The sequence below is a fragment of the Syngnathus leptorhynchus genome, chromosome 1, assembly GCF_054491065.1.
Source record: "Syngnathus leptorhynchus isolate UIUO chromosome 1, UIUO_Slep, whole genome shotgun sequence".
In the NCBI taxonomy this organism is placed as follows: Eukaryota; Metazoa; Chordata; class Actinopteri; order Syngnathiformes; family Syngnathidae; genus Syngnathus; species Syngnathus leptorhynchus.
The window spans coordinates 14,601,057-14,618,566 of record NC_141195.1 but is presented as its reverse complement, the minus strand read 5'-3'; the positions used below and the strand labels follow the sequence as shown (position 1 = coordinate 14,618,566).

General features: G+C 42.3%; 2 protein-coding genes across 3 annotated transcripts; one reads left to right on the top strand and one right to left on the bottom strand.

The window, feature by feature from the left end:
• The first annotated feature begins 880 nt into the window (after positions 1-880).
• ybx1 (Y box binding protein 1) lies at positions 881-7,060 on the top strand. Of its 2 annotated transcripts, none has more exons than XM_085906631.1 (8): positions 881-1,163; positions 3,686-3,749; positions 3,987-4,020; positions 5,265-5,354; positions 5,433-5,717; positions 5,998-6,083; positions 6,340-6,629; positions 6,711-7,060. In XM_085906631.1, the coding sequence occupies exons 1-7, from the start codon at positions 1,052-1,054 to the stop codon at positions 6,581-6,583; spliced, it is 915 nt and encodes a 304-aa protein (XP_085762757.1). In that variant the 5' UTR covers positions 881-1,051; the 3' UTR covers positions 6,584-6,629; positions 6,711-7,060. The 2 variants fall into 2 exon arrangements, with proteins under 2 accessions (XP_085762757.1, XP_085762748.1); XM_085906622.1 differs by having other exon boundaries at positions 882-1,163; positions 6,337-6,629.
• arhgef16 (Rho guanine nucleotide exchange factor (GEF) 16) lies at positions 7,054-17,009 on the bottom strand. Its single transcript, XM_085906611.1, has 16 exons — positions 16,843-17,009; positions 15,138-15,768; positions 14,663-14,714; positions 14,030-14,193; positions 13,853-13,909; positions 12,933-13,093; positions 12,076-12,228; positions 11,869-11,998; positions 11,708-11,782; positions 11,529-11,621; positions 10,926-11,077; positions 10,295-10,477; positions 9,554-9,624; positions 9,157-9,258; positions 8,941-9,081; positions 7,054-8,003 (listed from the first exon to the last, which is right to left on the bottom strand). Exons 2-15 carry the CDS (start codon positions 15,708-15,710, stop codon positions 8,942-8,944), a joined length of 2,106 nt encoding a protein of 701 aa, XP_085762737.1. The 5' UTR covers positions 15,711-15,768; positions 16,843-17,009; the 3' UTR covers positions 7,054-8,003; position 8,941.
• Positions 17,010-17,510: the final 501 nt, after the last annotated feature.

Below are 17,510 nucleotides of genomic sequence, written 5' to 3'. Positions count from 1 at the left end.
CAATACGAAAGCCCATCTTTGTGTGGGAGAACGTGAACAAGGAGCTCTTCACACATCAGCCAATGCTCATAAACAGTGTCAGTGGAGCATTAACATTACAATGGTCGGGGGCTGCAGAGGGCTTGTCTCACGCCCAGTCTGAGTCTGTCTGAACTTCGAGTTTTGGGTAGGCCAATTGTAAGTGCCTGGCATTATTGTATACGTCTTCTGGATCATTTTTAAGATTAGGGATCATTAAATTGATTCATTTCCATACACAATTTTTTAAAAAATGCAACATTTTCATCATGTCCAATTGAAAAAAAATGCCTTGTTGGCTTCCTTCCTTCCTTCCTTCCTTCCTTCCTTCCTTCCTTCCTTCCTTCCTTCCTTCCTTCCTTCCTTCCTTCCTTCCTTCCTTCCTTCCTTCCTTCCTTCCTTCCTTCACAAATACTATTCCTGTACCAGTGGGTAAAATATTTCCTTCAACCTCAATACCAACATTTCAAATGTTTGACGTGCAAACTGGCCTTTATGACAGCAATCAACAACAAATATAAGCCAAATTGTTTAACCGCTATTGTACTAACTCACTAAAATCTATTTCTTGACGTTTGCTTTCCCTATGCATAATGTAGTTTATGATTTGTTCTCGAATAATTTAAACATTATACGAACGTCAACGTGTTCCAAAAATGTCAGTTTGTACGTCTGTCTTTGACGTCATTGTGGGGCGCTGTGGGTTGACAGGTAGTTTCTTCTCCAGCCAATCATAGTTTCGCAAACGCCTCCCTTCCTTCTTTGATGGTTCCCGTAGCCAATCAGCGTGCACGCTTTTATTTGTTACAGATCCAAGCCAATCAAATCACGTCTGGGCGGTACTCAGGCCAAGAACTTTCCCCGGCACAGTTTACGGTCTGCCCAGTTCGATCAGCAACGGGAGCGGGAAGAAGAAAGCTGAGAGCCCGAAGGCAGTAGCCCCCCACCACCGCCGGCCCAGGTTACCATCTTGCACCGGGAGAGACAACAGACAGCCGCCGCCGGCAGAAGCCATTACCAACTAGTAGTAACCATGAGCAGCGAAGCCGAGGTACAGCAACAACAGCCGCAGCAGCCTGCTGTCGACGTGGAGAGTCCATCCAGCCCGGTAGTCGCAGCTTCCGCGGGGGATAAGAAGGTCATCGGTAAGATTACGTACGGAAATGAGCTCATTTAGCCACGGTGTCTAGGTAGCCAGCAAATTGCAGATGAATTTCTCACAGCATCTAAAAACTATAATAAATTACATTCGTGGTAGAAATTGCGAATCTGCGCCCGTGATAGAAGTGTGCTAGCATGTGAGTAGACGTTTGAAATGGCAATAGGCGTTAAATCATTGTACGATCTAAACAATCCTTGTCACATTTTAGTTTGATTCAAATTATTTTCTTTTTTTTTTCCGGAGGGGGAGAGTTTAATTTCTCGAATATGCGGTAACCAGGTATTCCTTGGTTCAGTTGGCCTTCTAACGGCCGTCCACTCGTGCCACGTTACTGGCCGGCCGTTACAAATCGACCGCTCCTTTTCTTACTGTCATTTTGCATAGGCTCCACGTTACAATAATTTATCCGCCGTAACAATAAGCCTTACTGTAACCAGCCGTGACCGCCGCCACCCCAGATGAGCTAATGCTAACTGATTTGGCGTCCCTTTGTTCGCAGTAAAGCCTCCGGTTCCCGTGCCGGTCGGTTTCACCCATAAACCGGTTTCGGCGCTCACCAAAAATCAACGTACGACAGGACTGACGGGTGTCCAGTCAACCACAGTACGCGACACAATCTAGAATTAAGATCAAATTCCACTGCCACTTGCGGCCTTCGTCAGAGAAATCCACTCTGTGCTGACTAGCAAACTAGCGTTAGCTTAGCTGGGCTATTTTCACGATTGAAGGGGACGCCCAAAATGTCGGCCGAAGCTTTATTCCACTTGTTTCCTTTTCTGGTCGCCGGTGACTCGTACCTGTTGGCTCGGTTGTTTTAAATGTGTTCGTATAGTTTGCCGTCACGTAAGATGCGTTGGTTGGAGCTTTTTTTGGCCCCGTTTCAACCACATGGTTGTGAGGCATTAGGCTAGTCAGCTATGCTAACATGTCACCGCGCGACATCACCACGTGCAATGCGCGCTGTGGCTTTAAGTGGGCCACTACATTGTTAATGTATATAATCTTCACCATTTAAGTTAGATAGGGATACTTTACACGCACAAACCGTAAGATGCATATTTATTACGAGTACAATTTGCAGTAGTTCTCGAATGTTGTCAAACTGGGACCCGCATTGTCCCGCTAAAGCCAAGTCATGACCCACTTTATATGTTCCAAGTGCGTATCAGAGAACTGTGTTTAGAATATGATGGACTTGATTTCATAAACAAAAAAATAATTTACATGATTGTAAAATTAACTGCGACAATTTAATTAAGCAAATCCACATTTCATTTATAGTTAGGTCATTTATTGACATATGCCTGTCAAAATCCCCTTAAGTTAAAGCAAGTCAAACTTGACATGCAAGATAAATATTTCACGTCCTCGGTTTATTCCACAGTTCAGGTCTATCAACGTAACTACAATTGACATTTGAGTGCACATTATGTTTTGTATTTTGCAACTAACCTATGCTAAATGCAGCAGTAACATCATATAGTAAATATTAGTGTAAAATACTTGGTGGCTATAAATATAGTAGCAGGAAGTGCGAATTCTCTCTTTTTTGTGCCACATTACCACATTTTAAGGGGGGGGGGGGTTAAAATGATATATTTTAAATACAATGTTTTTTTATTGTTTTAAATGTTGTCATTAACAGAATATATTTACAAAGTATTTGTAGTTACCCAGGATGCATTTGTGTGCCATTCATAACCTTAAACATTCTCTGTCAATTTTATTTTACAACCTGTCTGTGCCCCGCCCATAATGGACCCTCGACCCACTTATGCATCTAAACCACCCAATGGAGAATCACTAATGTACAAGTCCGTGGTACTGGTAGTTTTACTCGCATTAACAATTCAGTAGTCTAAAGTAACTTGTAATTGTAATAAATTAGGCTAAGTCTAGAAGATGATGTAAAAGGCCATAGGAGGGCCATGCTGGTCCGGATTGTCTCTAATGCAGCTTGTCGAGTGCAGCTGGCACAGGGGCACCCCTGAGGTCTAAAAAGAGTGTGGCAGTTGGCAGTTAAATATAACTTGCATGGTGAAGTTATTTGATGCCAATGCTGTCTCCCCCTCAGTTAACGTTTTGCAAAACTGTTTGGTTCCTATGTAACAATTTTCATTACGACCAAGCCACTACTACTGGACAGCTTCATCACTTCAAAATGTTCTCATTATCCACCTCATGACTATTTTTTTTTTGCATTGTATGATGTTTTGCTGCAACCATTTGGTGTAGCATGTAATTGTTTATGCTCATAAAAATGAAATCTACAAGCATTTTTGCCAATATTAAAGTTAAAGCTGGTTGTTGATGAGATATTTCTGCAAATCAAGGTCGGTTTCATTTCTTTTCCTCTCACTATGTGGTGCCGGCCAAAAAGCAAATATAGTGATCATAACAGAAAATGGCATAATAATGACTCGGGAACAATTTAAGATACAAATAGCCTACTGGAACAGGAAGTAGTGAAAGTTTATAACGGTGCAATGTTGTCTCACTTGACAGCCACAAAAGTCCTGGGTACAGTGAAATGGTTCAACGTCAGGAACGGATATGGTTTCATCAATAGGTAAGTGGACCCCGGTCTCGTCCTCCTCCCCACCTGTTCCTCTCAAAAGAACCTTTAAGTGTGTTTGAAGGGACATGCGCAATCCTATTATAGCTTTGATTTGTCTGCTGCTCACAGTGGTGTCCGTGCACCACTTAATTAATCCTCACACTTAAGATGCAATCTGTTCGCTCGCTGGCTGACTGACTGGTTCAGTCTGCATTGTGTCACTAACAAGATGTGCTCTTCTTTGCCCAGGAATGACACTAAAGAGGACGTTTTTGTACACCAGGTAAGTTTAAGGAACTTCTTTTATTTTGTGATAAATATATTTGAACATAGCACTAGAACAGTATAAGGGCAATTTGAACCTAGGTCATTCTAATTAAAAAAAAAAAGTTTCCAATCAAAAAAAAAAAAAAATCCAGGCTCAAATTATCACCACCATACATCTGACATTGACAATATTTATAACAATACTGCCTTGTGAGTTTGAAAATAAGATCATGTTTATATTTATATATATTTGCTTGTACGAGCACAATAAAATACAACAAAACAATGAGGGCTTGCATGTTGTTCAAAATAACATTAATTTGTTTACCTTTTCCCTGTCTTGCAAGTGATTCATTAATGTTGACTTAACCACAGTGAAATATAAAGCAAACAAGGCTGGATAACAAGTGGAAATGCATAACCAGTACATGTCTTTGAATGGGAGCACGCTTACTTTGCGTGAAGTTCTTATCAGTCCTTAGTTAAGGTCCTACTGCAGTCCTTGTCAAATAGTGGGGCAGGTGCACAGCTGGTGGATGTGATTCACAAAGATTGGGATGTTTGACTAAGATCCCAAATGCCAAATTGTATAAACACAGATTGCATGCACGGTTGGTAACAGGTGTAAACACACTGTGTTTGAAACAGGGCTTTGGATGGGTCGAATTGTTTTCATCCTTAAAATTTTTTTAAAATTTAAAGTCATGTAATTGAAAGTGTTGGTGGAAGAGAAACTTTAACACCTTACAAAGTTACAGAAAATAAGTTATTTATTCTGATAATTTGGGGGTAGCACCCACAAGACATCTTTTGTTGACTCAGACTTGTCCGGAGTGCATGTCCATCCTGTATGTTATGGCATGGAAAAACCTGGGACCGTACACCTCCAGCAACAATTGCCACAGTGCAATGTAATGACTCAGATTTGGTTGCATTGTTGTTGTAATCTGATTTCTGATTTGCCAATTTAAGTTTACTTCACACTTGTTTGGAAGAATATTTGTGACGTGAATGCTTAAATGACTGCAAGGTGATGTTAACAACTAATGAAAGTAGTTGATCTCTTTTATAGTCATTCTTTTTTTTTTTTTTATGCTTTCATTTTAGTGTAGAAATGCATTGGAAGATGACCTTGAAAAAAAAATCACAATATTGATCATCTTGCAATTATTATTTTTCCAAATATTTCAGTCCTACTCATTTGTCAAGGTAATCCTTAGATATGCATCTCTTCATTTTACTCTTAATTTGAAATTTCAGACAGCCATCAAAAAGAACAACCCGAGAAAATACCTTCGCAGTGTTGGTGATGGAGAAACTGTGGAGTTTGATGTAGTCGAGGGAGAGAAGGTAAGTGTGTCATTCCGATCATCTGCGTTGCGCCAAAACCCGTGCCTGTTTCTCAACGTGTGATTCCATGGGCAACAGGGGGCAGAGGCGGCGAACGTCACCGGCCCAGGGGGCACCGCGGTCCAGGGAAGCAAGTACGCTGCTGACAGGAACCGCTTCAGACGCTACCCCCGAAGGAGGGGTCCACCCCGCGGCGGAGACTATCCAGACAACTACCAGAGTGACGGAGAGGGCGAGCCGGGAGCCGGAGGCCGCGAAGGCAAAGGCAGCCGGGAAGGCGGAGAGAGCGCCCCTGAGGGAGACTCTCAGCAACAGCCGCGTAGACCCGCCTATCCTGCCAGACGGCGCTACCCTCCATACTTTGTACGTAGACGCTTTGGTCCAGCACCCGTACGTGACCGAGGTCTGCTGTCACACAGCTACAATCCTGTAGCAGGCACTCAGTTTCTCATGACCCAGTCTGGACTTGTTCTTAGTAAAAACACTCTTTTAAATACATATTGGTGAATCAGGGGTTTTGACCTAAATAAACACTCCCATATCACAGCTTCAGCCTTAAACCTTCAAGCTGGACATCAAGCGTCAATCACACCTTGAGAAGTGTCACCTTGCATTCGATCAATCTCGTTTCATTTATTTTCAGGCCGGTGAGGGCGATGAGAACCAGGGGGGTCCAGACCAGGGAAACAAACCCGCCAGGCAGAACTACTACAGAGGCTTCCGGCCAAGGTAAATAATTTGCAGCTGATAGTGGCCAAGCAGCATGTGATGTCCCAGTAGTAAATTCAACAGGCGAGTGCAACACAGTCTTTGTTTCTGCGGAACCCGTGAGACACCCTTAAGAGTCACGGGACAGCTGTGAACCCCAACATATTTGCCCTTTGCAAGTTTCAAATTTCCCTCTTCACATTTAATAGTTAGTGAAGTATCCTGAAGTGATACATCTTGACTGAGAGATAAAAGGCCCAAATCTCATCCATAGCAGGGGTCCACCCCGTCCCAGACCGGTGCGGGACGGTGAGGAGGACAAGGAGAATCAGGGCGGAGAAGCGGGTCCCAACCAGCAGCCCCGCCAGCGGCGCTACCGGCGCAATGTCAACTACCGCCGCCGACCACGCCCACCGACCGGCGGGAAACCCGGCCAGGACACCAAGGAGGCCAAGGCGGAAGGCGATGCCTCCGTAGAGAAAACGGCCGCTCCCGAGGCCCAGCAGGGTGGGGATGAGTAGGGAGCAACCTGCCCACCGGCACCTACCATCTTTTACCATCGTCCGGGTGAGCGTTTTGAATTTGCAAGGCATAATGATGCTGATGAGCAGAGCACTAAATTGCAACTTTCCCTCTCCCCCCCCGCAGTTTTTTTGTCAACAAGAAACATCCAACAAGATCAGAGCAATAAAGATTTGACTTGATGACCGTCACAAGCTTGCACCATGCATTTGAACAGATTACCACTGATTGCCTGCAGGTTCTATGCAGACTCGTTTTTTTCCTCTTTACGTGACAGCTACAACACATTTTGGGGAAACGGCACGTTTTTCTAAATCTGTCCTAAGTTTTTACACCAAATGGTTTTTTCAAGAAAAAAAAAATACGAATGAGTGAAATTTGATATTTGGTCAGTTTGACATTTTTAAATAACTTTTTATCTATTCAAACATTTTAAAGTGCAAGCTCAAATAAAAGTTCAAAAACCAGGGACAAAAGAGTGGTTGTTTTATTTATTGGATGCAGGCAACCAAAAGCTAGGGTTCACAAATGGATGCAAGGCCCATCACTAAAGGCTGCTCGAGGTCATATGACATTATTTCATGTGCATCACATGACTTATAGAAATAGGGCAAACGTTTGTGCTCAAGGCCTACATTTGATTGTACTTTAGAGATGAGGCACCCCAAAAGATTATTCCAATTAATTTCCCCCCTATTGTATTTAACCAATGACTATAGTCTATTTTAAAACTTAAAAAAAAAGAGTACTGATCTCATTTCTAAATTTAATGTAACTAAAATAACTACATACTGTATTTACATTTTTATTTCACTCTAAATTTGACTAGGTAATTATAGCAGGGACATTTCAACAAATAACCAATTCCAATAAAATAGAGGCATCGTTAAAAGAATTACAAGAATAAAGTGATTGGCAAATCATATTCAACCTATTTATTGAATGCACTAAAAAGACAAGCTATTTAATGCTCAAACTTTTTTTTTTTTTAGAAAATCATAAAATTTGATGAGCACTTGTTTGCAAAAAGCTGGGACGGTCATGTTTAACCAGTGTTATCTCACCCTTTCTTTTAGCAACATTCGATAAATGTTTGGGAACTGAAGACACTAACTGCTGAAACTTAATAAATGGAATTCATTTTCATTCTTGAAGTACAGCTTTGGATGTTCAACAGTCCGGGGTCACAAGTGTCATTTCTTTTACACTTGGTCATAAATGTATTCAGTTATAGGTTGAACATGATTTCCAAATCATTGTATTCTGTCTTTATGATTAACACGTCCCAATTTCGCTGGCATTGGTTTTGTATCAGAACTGATGATTTAATGTGAATCCTCTGAGCAACAATAATAGCGCATGTAATCTTCAAGACATCGGATTCAAGTTCCTCTGGAGGTGAAGCGAGGATGTCTGTTCCTAGAAATGCACACAAATATTCACAAACTTTCTCACATCAGCAAATAACTAGTCTTTTAAATAAAGACTTAATTGCTATCACAAAAGGTAAAGAATGGCAACTACTGTATGTAAAATATTTATATAAATCCATAATGACCTAGAAAGGGGTGGTTTTATGGAAATGGTTAAACTGGGAAGCCTCGTTTAATGTACAGTGGTGCCTTGTTGAGATATGAGCAGTGAATTGTCTGATTAAGTTTAGTTTTTGCTTTGCATTCTGAGCCCAAATGAGAAATTAGGATATGCAGCAGTTTGGCAAATAAACAGAAAGAGGGTCTTTCAAGCTGTTTAATACACTTGCTAGACATTTACTGTCAAATTACAATTGGTGGATAAAAAAGAAAAGAACATATTCAGACATAACACCTCCTCCGCTAGCTTAATGCTAATGGAAAATGCAATCACCATGCTTTTTATGAATATCATTCTTTTCAACTACTGACAAAAATTGGCACGTATAGGATATCACACAAAACAGCTACACTGGAATGATTAATGATGATTGTTTTAAATGACAGTCATTGTCACAGAATGAATTTGTAGTATCTCTAGGCACCACTGTACAGCCATATTCCAAAATAAAATAAAAATAACCCACACACCCTGTAATAACATGGTTTTTGTCCAAATGAGAACTAATCTTTTTTTTTTTTGCCACAGATTTTAAATCTTGTTTTGCTTAAACACAGGCTGTTTAGTGTGGAAATTTGATTTAAAAAAATGAATCCACTTTGGAATTAGACTTCAATAAAATGTAGACAAAGTGAAGTGCTGTACATCTTCATGAATATGAATATCGTCTTAGGCTGTACCTCCCATTTTCCCCTCAAATGTCAATTCTTCAGCCTTACCAAGGCACACTAAGTACGTAGCTGAGGTTGGTGTTGCCTCACACCTCAAACATTGGTCTCTTTGCGGAGACGCTTCATTCGCTGCATGTTATTCTCCATGGCCGTGGGATCGGTGATCTCCGTGGCGCAGCTGGCGGGAAACCAGCCTCTCTCGCCGTCCCGCATCCGCTCTCCGTAGTACCAGCCTAGTGGGAGCACATAGCCTTTTAGAAAAGGGGATGTCTTGTCGAGTTAAACGACAACAAATGCGAGCCCCTTACCCTCCTCCTTCCTCTGAACGATGACAAGCTCGGCTTGCTTCAGGCCCAGCTCGTCAGGCTCCTTGGGCATGTAGGCTTTGGTGGCCTCGCACTGGGGCAGACCTAAAACGCAATCCCAGTATGCACTCACTGCTGTTATGGCAGGTCGAGACTAAAAGATATAACATAATTGATCTCCCCTTTCGCAAGCATGAGTCTATTAAGCAGTTACATTTGATATACTGGGATTAAAACTTGGATCCCAAATGTGCACGATTAAAACAATGTTAAACAAGCACACATTGATCTGAAATGCAAATAAGATGGTTTCTGCACACCCTTCTAAAATAAATAGACCCACCGAGTCAGAACATACAGTGATGGTGCTTAAAAAGTTGTGGAAATTTGTCACTCTTACCATCTTTGCAGGAGAAAAGCTCCGTCTGCTTGTGTTCGGTGAGAGCGACTATCCAACGAGCCCGGTCAACCCTTGGTAACAAAGCAATGTAAAGAAAACCACTTCATGCAAAGGTGAAAACTGAACCAGCACTGCACCACAGAGCTGGGGCAGGGGAAAAAAAACTATTTTGACTAGCAAGTATGGAGTAGAAAGTACAGAGCTTCAGTTTTCAAATGGAGGGAGTTAAAGTACAAAAAAAAAGTTGTCAGAAAATTAAATAGACAAGAATTAATAGATACCTTAAAAGGGAAAATTAAATAGACAAGAATTAATAGATACCTTAAAAGGGAAAAAAAAATACTGTTGTGGTTTTTCTATGGTATTCCCACTAGGGGGAGCCAGAGCCCAAGCATTCCAATCAACCTTCATGAATTGAACACTTGGCCACATCATGTCATGCGTTATTTATCAAATTGACCAGATACACCAGTGAGTCCAAATCATTAGGAACAGCTTTCAACTGATCCAGTACAATTGTACACCACTGCAAACTACAAGCACAATATTGAACTTAGCATAGCACCAAGCAAAACTCAATATCATCATTGTGAAAGCAGCATATTTGATGTCGTTACAATTTTGATGGCACCATTAAATGTAATCAGATCCAGGTAATAGGTGTTGTTTTAATTTAGTCAGTTTGAAAATTTGTCTACTGTAAGAAGTCTCTGGACTCCAAAACACCGTGGAGGAATATACCTGGACTCGGCCACGAGTGTGGTGCGCTCTGGTCGCCCCTCACTGTTCTTGCTCATGAGCAGCTTGAAGGACAGATACTGGCTGTTCTTGGAGGGTGGCGACGCCTGACCATCTGATTCCTCGCTGACCTCCACCTCCAAGTTATCCAGAGTGGCGTAGTCCATCACCAAAAAGCTCTCCTCGCTGAAGGATCAAACCAACACAAGGACACACGCAAACACAGTTTACCTTAGTTCTTAATAATACATTACACATTCTTTCGTTGTCCTCCCAAAGCATTAGCAAGTACTATAAAAACATCTCTTGTCTGGGGAGACATTGTTTGGTTTCTTCGTGAGTCAAAACACAAAGCTGAAATTGCTCTCAGGCCGACTGGCTGAAGAATGTCAAGTATGTGGGGGGACTACGTCCATGTTCCTCAACCTCCTCTGTTCCCTGACAGTCAGGAGCTCAATCATCTTACAGTCCTCAGGAAATGACCGAAAAAGTCTCAATTATTCTTACCCCCAAAATTAAAGTCACATCACATACATAAAATTAGTAGATTTGACAACAAGCCCACCCCTCCGCAATGCACCGGTAACATTTCTTGTATGGTTTGTGTTGCAATGGAGTTAACATGCTGACTGACCTTTTCTTCTTGGTGACAATGAGTACGTCATTGAAGAGAAACAAGTAGTTGCTCCTGTTGCTGAATGCTCTCCAGATGCTGAGCTCTTCAGCACAGACAGCCAGCTCGCCACGTTTCTTCAGCCAACGTGATGACGACACTAGTGGAAATGGCTGCGGGGGACACAAGGGGGTACATATCAATGTTCAGTAGGAGGTCACTTTGTGGCCTAAAATGAACTTTTACACACTCACAATGTAAGCATCAATATTGTCGCCACAAATGATTTCCCCTCGAATTACATTTTCAAACAAACAAAATTGTGTTAAATATGAATATATTCTTGCTGTAAGTGGGGGAAATAAAAAGTCAGAGCCAAAGTTTCTATTGTATGAAAACGACTTATCGACACATGCTGACGCTAAATCTTGCCCAGATGTGCCGCAAGTTTTTTTCCCTTCAAGCAAAAGGTCGGTGGGTTGGTAAAAAAAAAAAAAAAAAAAAAGGCACCAAACAACCTCAGTAACCACGCCCAAGATTTTCATGAGCCCAAGGCCTGAGTCTGACTTTCACTATAGAGACAGGATGAACTGACGCTCCGAAGAAAAACAAGACAAATCTAACCTTGATTTTCCCGAATTCCATCTGTTTCTGAATGGTGTACATCTGTTCCGTCCTCTCCATTCGCCGCGCACCGTCATTGCAGCTGTTGACCAGCTGTTGAATGTTGCAATGAGAATGCAAATGATCAGGACACCAGGCCACAGAGATGCCGAGTCAGCGCACGCGGCGAGCCTTGCTACCTTGCTGATAGCGTGTAGCGCCCAAACTGCAGCAAAGTACTCGGCAGACTTGTCAGGGGTCTTCTGGCAAATTGTCTGAGAGGGGAAAATCGAAAAAACAATGTGATGATGATAATCTTTTGTGATGAGAATTTTTTTTTTTGTTAAAAGGTCAGACTAACATCCATCAGAAGTGGCAGTCTGGTAACCCGTTGCATGGGGAGGATGAGAAACGAGATCATCGGGAGGCCCCCGCACTCACTGCTCTCTTCAATTTGCTTCAGTGTGTCCTTAAACGTACCATTGCTGCTCCTAAAAGATGGTCAAAAAAAGACGGTTTGAGGTCAACATTGTCACCAAGAGGAAGAAGACTTTGGCGGCTCACTTACAGGAGCATCTGCAAAGTTCTCTGCTGGAAGGTCTCGTTGGAACAGTAGACGATGTACGGATCAAAGTGATGGGCGGCATGGTTCTGAACAATGTCGCTAATGTCCCGGATCACTGGGGTGTCAGAGTGACGTCGTTCAAGATCCTCAAAAAAGCTGGAAAAATCATAATCTCATTCAATAAAATGTAAAGAACTAAACAGTTTGTTCATCATTATTTGTAAGTAATGGTGTTGGCTTTTTGTGATGTGCGCACCTTGGCCACACGAGGCAGCGCAATACAGCCGTATAGATACACACACAAAGTAAATGGTCTCAACTGCTCAGTCAGATGCAGTCATACTATTCATAATAAACAAATCAATAAATGAATTGAATAAAATAAATAAATAAAATTAAGCGCCACAGTCAAAGCCTATTTGTCCCAAAAAAACCAGCCAATTTTAGCCATGAAAAAACATCAAATGACACCATGCAGGCTAGGAAGAACGCACACAAAACAAATGTGAATCATTATTTGCTCTGGAGGTGCACCTTCTCTCCGGTTCAAAAACTACATAAGATTTCAAGCTCCTCCCCAACTCGCTGCATTGAAGCATTTGTTCACACGCTTTGTAACTCAGTACATTATCACTTTAAAGCCCCAAAAATACCACGCAGAGCAGTAAGGCGGCAAAACCTGTTTGCCAAGCGTGTTTTAACATGTTGATGGGGCCTACAAGATACTTAAGCCATGCATAAGGGGTGGGTGGGCTGAAAATTTGAGTCGTTTCTAAAAGTGCACTGCACATAGCAACAAATGTATGAATGAATGAATGACACACATAAGGTATAAGAGCATGAGTATGTATTGTTCCCACCGTTTGCTGACTTGGTGGATAACCGAGATATTGGAGAAGAGGTGATGGTGCTCTGTGGCTGTCATGGTCTTCCTCAGAGCGTCACTCTCCTTAAAATGTCGCACCAGGATGCCCAGGCTGTGCAGGTACGAGTGTTCCGATGTGATTATTTCAAAGATTGCCTGTCAAATGGATTGAATCAGGAAGTTTCACCAACAACAGTTTCAACCAAAGCAGTCGACACTGAAGGCAAATTGTATCAGTGAGATTGAAACACTGATTTCTTTGGGGTACCGATGCTGCTGAAGATAAGCGAATGCAAACGTTTTTGCCTGGCGGCAGAAGAAAAGGGCGTTGCTGTGGAAACTCGGCTCAAGTTGAAGAGATACAATAAAGACCCACGAGGTTACTTGAGGCATAAAAGTGGGAAGCAGCCACGTAACAAACAGCCTGGCTGGGTGCGGCTTTGCTCAGGGAGTAGAGTGCAAACAGGGTGGACACAAAATGAAAGCAATAACAAAACAGGTACAATAAACTCTCCGCTTTAGATGACTTCACACGCGTCAGAATTTTCAAAATACCTTAACTGGATGTCTACCCGATTTGAAATTTCAATGGACATTGTATTTATGAGGTTGCAAGGAGTCCTGATCAGCCTTTCATTATGGTTACTTAGTGCTAGGCGGGGAATGACAAAAAATGCTCAGTTGGCTTTGAGTTTGGGTGCAACATCACTAAGGCCTGCTGTACACTGCGCCAACGCTGACTGAACTGAAGAGTTTGACAAATAATTCTCATAATTCTGGGGGGGATTCAAAGTTCAGCAACAAATGTAGCGTCGTGGTCCCTAACCAGTTTGGAAAAGATAGTTACATTGGTCTATAATCAACTAAAACAGAGTAGCATGTTTCTGCGCACATATCAAGAGCTGGAATACTTACCTCTTGTCTTTTTCTCTCTTGAGGTGAGATCATGTTCAGTATGCCGGTTTCCTTCACCTTCACGGAGGAGGAATACAAATGATTTAAATGCAGTTGTCAGGTATCTCAAATAAAATCAAAAGACAAGAGAAAAATCACCATTTCCACGTGTTAGCATGGCTGTTGGTTGAGGCCTACCTGTGGCAGTTGGCTCCAAGTGAGCTGCGCAGGCCTGTAGCTCTTCACCACGATGCTCTGATCCTCCACCGGAGCTTCTACCACCACAAAGTCATCCAGCAGCTCATCCTGGTTGGTGGAGTGCAAGCCCCGCTCTCGGATCTCCTGGTAGAGGCGCGGCGTCGCTGGGGGGCAAACCCACATGTTAATCATTTTGGGATTCTTAGGTTTGGAAAAGTTTGCAGGTCAACAATTTGCCTGTATGATTTCAAGACCAAATGTGGAGAAAAATCACTGCAGGTCAACTCTGCATGTAAAACACGAGGTTTGTTACTTAAGAACACTGAATGAATGATTGGGACAGCTTTTTCTTGGCGTCAACATACGCCAACGAGTGGCTGAGCCGCTGAGGCTGCAGGACGTTACAATTCAATAATCAGCAGCCAACAATGCCACATTCAGAATGCAGAGTCCATTCCGAGTTCAGGCCATTCTTTCCCAAGAGAGCTGAAATCTGCCAGGACATCCACAATTGAATCCCGGTGGCTCAGCAAGTCTTCATGTAACACGTTTCTATCGTCCACTGTATTTCAAAACATTTTTTGTGGAGTGTTTTAGCCACTTTTAGCGATGTGGAGTGTGACTCATTCATACCGTCTTTAAATGAGCCGCGGTGGTTACGGTTCCTCTTCCTCCCTAGTGTTCGCTGCCAGGACAACAACAGAACAGATTATCACAAAAGAATACACGCTACATACATTTTTTTCAGTATCTCACTCAATTTTTTTGTTCCACAATTTCTTTCGCTATTGTAGAAGCTAAATGTGGACTTCCTCAACAGAGAACCTAATGTGGGAGATTCAAAACAGTTGAACAGACAAAGGCATCATCTCCATGACTAACAAAGAGCATGACTGAGGCTAAAGCTCAGTTTCCACCAAACACTGCTGGAAAGTTCAAGCGTTTCCATTTTGGTATCAACATAACAAAATTGCAGTTTGTCAATTGTTCGAGAGAGCATCAACACTTAAAGTGAAAGTCCAGTCAAAAAGAATTTAAAATAATATCTTCAATGTAAGCCCAACTGGTCTCAATTTATCCAGAAGAGACAAACAAGCGCAAGCTCTACCTTCCTCCCGGGGCTGCGACCTCCACCCGGACTGGGTGCTCTGCCTTCTTTCACAGGTTTTAGTGTGTTTCCAGCTCCTTTTGCCCTTGCCATGGCCTCAATGTCCAAACTGGTCACTGCCGCTCTGTAGGACTTGTTTCTGCGGTTCCTCCTCAAAGCGAAGCCGTCTCCATCGCTATCGTAGTCTTCCCAGCCCACGTTGGGCCCGTGAGTCGAGTGTCGGATGCGGGATCCGTGATTGGAATTCTCTAGTCCCACAGGGAAGGTCACCACGGTGGTGTGGTGACGGTTTTTGGGCCGGCTGGCCACGGCTAGATTCTTGGGAATGATCTGCTGGGTGCCAAGCTTCAGCGCCGCTGCACTTTGGGTGCTCAAAATCAATTGCTGCGGCACCACCAGCCTGTTGAGGTCTTCCCCTTGGGTTGCGGGTGCCTCGGGCTGAACAGTGGGGGAGCTTTGTGACTGGTAGCATTCATCACCGGGTTCAGATATATGGAGTTCTGTGGAAAAGTGGCTCTCCAAAATTAGAGGGACCCGGTCACCCGCACAGCCATCTGACTGGGTGTGAGACATGGCGTCTTCCCTCGGTCACCTTGGCCCAGTCCGCTCACCTCTTCAGCATTAGAAGGTTCTGTGAAAGAGTTGAGAAAATAAGAGTATGTTGACAAACCCTCACAAGCAGACATACGTCAGAATCAGAAAACTTGAGCTGGGAAACAATTTTTTGAAGGTGGTGAATGAATTCTCATCAGGTTTAGTTGAAGCGTGCAAAAAAACAACAACTAAGGAATCAACATCCACTGGCTTTGAAAACACGAAACGAATTTTGAATAAAAGGTATGGAAAATATTAATTGGCAAAATCATCAACGGGTTAATCAAATATTTAAAAAGTCACGCAGCATTATTTCTTTAACACAGTGGATATGAGGCGGCAAACAACTGAAATAATGCAGCTGCAAAAGTGTGCACAACCTCTTATAACTGCTACATGTGACAGTGCACACATGATAGCATCAATTTGTCTCTGATAAATCCAAATAAAGAATAGCTGTTGTACTAGGCTTTTCCTGAAATTAATTTTGCGGTATCATAGTATTACAGTATAAACACGATTCTATTTGAGAACATTGATGTCAGAAAAGCCTAGACAATACAAAGATAAAAAATATTTGTCCAAGTCATTATATAGAGTGAGACTCCAAAAATGAAACGTTTGACATTACATTACGCATGTATTTCGTTTCAATTGAAGTCTAATCAATTTAACTACTGGAAATATTACATTTAAGATACGTTAATGTCAAAAGAAAAAAAAAGTTCAGTATAATTAAAAAAAATACTAAAAGGGCTATTTAGGAGTGAGTATTTTTATTATTATTTCGTCTGATATTTACTGTACTACTTATTTCCAGCGCTGAAAAGTTAAAGGCACGCTCTACGAATAACGTCGACAAACAACGCTTACTTATTACATATCCATGCAAAACTATTCAAACATTTGAATCAGTTCATTCCATATGCAAAACATACAAGTGTTGACATATTGAATACGGTGATTTGAATGAGTTTCCTTCCACACAGTTGTAGTAGAGACGCATTTGAGTGGGAGGAAAAAAATGTCTGCCTCACATTCCCCTAGTTTTCTATGGCCAGATGACACGCAACAAAGCATGCGAGGCTGCAAGATGACACAGCGATCTTACCTGAGCGAGGTGAACTTGCAAAAGTCCCGACGATCAAAAAAAAATCAAGAGCGCGAGAAACCTCAACTGCGTCCGCTGCTGGGTCGACGCATTTGTGTCACAAATCTGTGCTTATACTGCCACTTCCTGCTTTAGGGATCGTGGTGACGTCATCGGCACAGGTGAGCGTCTGCCAATGACATAAAGTGCAGAAGGGCTGCAGAATATTTATACTTCTTTTGGAAGCCCATTTTAATCTTTCCTAAATTTAAAGTAGTTTATATATGTATATGTGGAGATTAAATCATTTTGCAACTATTATGCAGTGTTTTATTCTGTTTAAGATGTTATTCTTCCCCAGGTTTGTTGGTTTATTGATTTCGCAACTTCCAACAGGCCGTGAGCGCCTTCTAGTGGCCATTTGTTTACCCTACAGCACAATAAGAACGCACTAACATCATTGCAAATTGATTTCTACTTAGAGATGACCTCAACCCCTCCCCCTCTCTCTAGGCTGTGAAAACATTCCTTTCTTTTTGTTTAGGGGGTATAGTAAGCACGCAACCCTGACCCTAACCCTGACCCTAACCCTAACCCTAACCCTAACCCTAACCCTAACCCTAACCCTAACCCTAACCCTAACCCACATCACTGAGAGGTTACCCATTTCTTTTTGACCTTTTAAATTC

What these genes read in the sequence shown, in the direction of transcription:
- ybx1 (XM_085906622.1), top strand. Translation starts at nt 1,052, where the DNA reads ATGAGCAGCGAAGCCGAGGTACAGCAACAACAGCCGCAGCAGCCTGCT. An exon ending in GGCGCTACCCTCCATACTTT is followed by an intron (nt 5,718 to 5,997) that starts GTACGTAGACGC and finishes ATTTATTTTCAG; the next exon opens with GCCGGTGAGGGCGATGAGAA. An exon ending in TACAGAGGCTTCCGGCCAAG is followed by an intron (nt 6,084 to 6,336) that starts GTAAATAATTTG and finishes TCTCATCCATAG; the next exon opens with CAGGGGTCCACCCCGTCCCA.
- arhgef16 (XM_085906611.1), bottom strand. Translation starts at nt 15,710, where the DNA reads ATGTCTCACACCCAGTCAGATGGCTGTGCGGGTGACCGGGTCCCTCTA. An exon ending in TGGAATTCGGGAAAATCAAG is followed by an intron (nt 11,078 to 11,528) that starts GTTAGATTTGTC and finishes TGTCCCCCGCAG; the next exon opens with CCATTTCCACTAGTGTCGTC. An exon ending in CGTTCAGAGGAAGGAGGAGG is followed by an intron (nt 9,082 to 9,156) that starts GTAAGGGGCTCG and finishes TGCTCCCACTAG; the next exon opens with GCTGGTACTACGGAGAGCGG.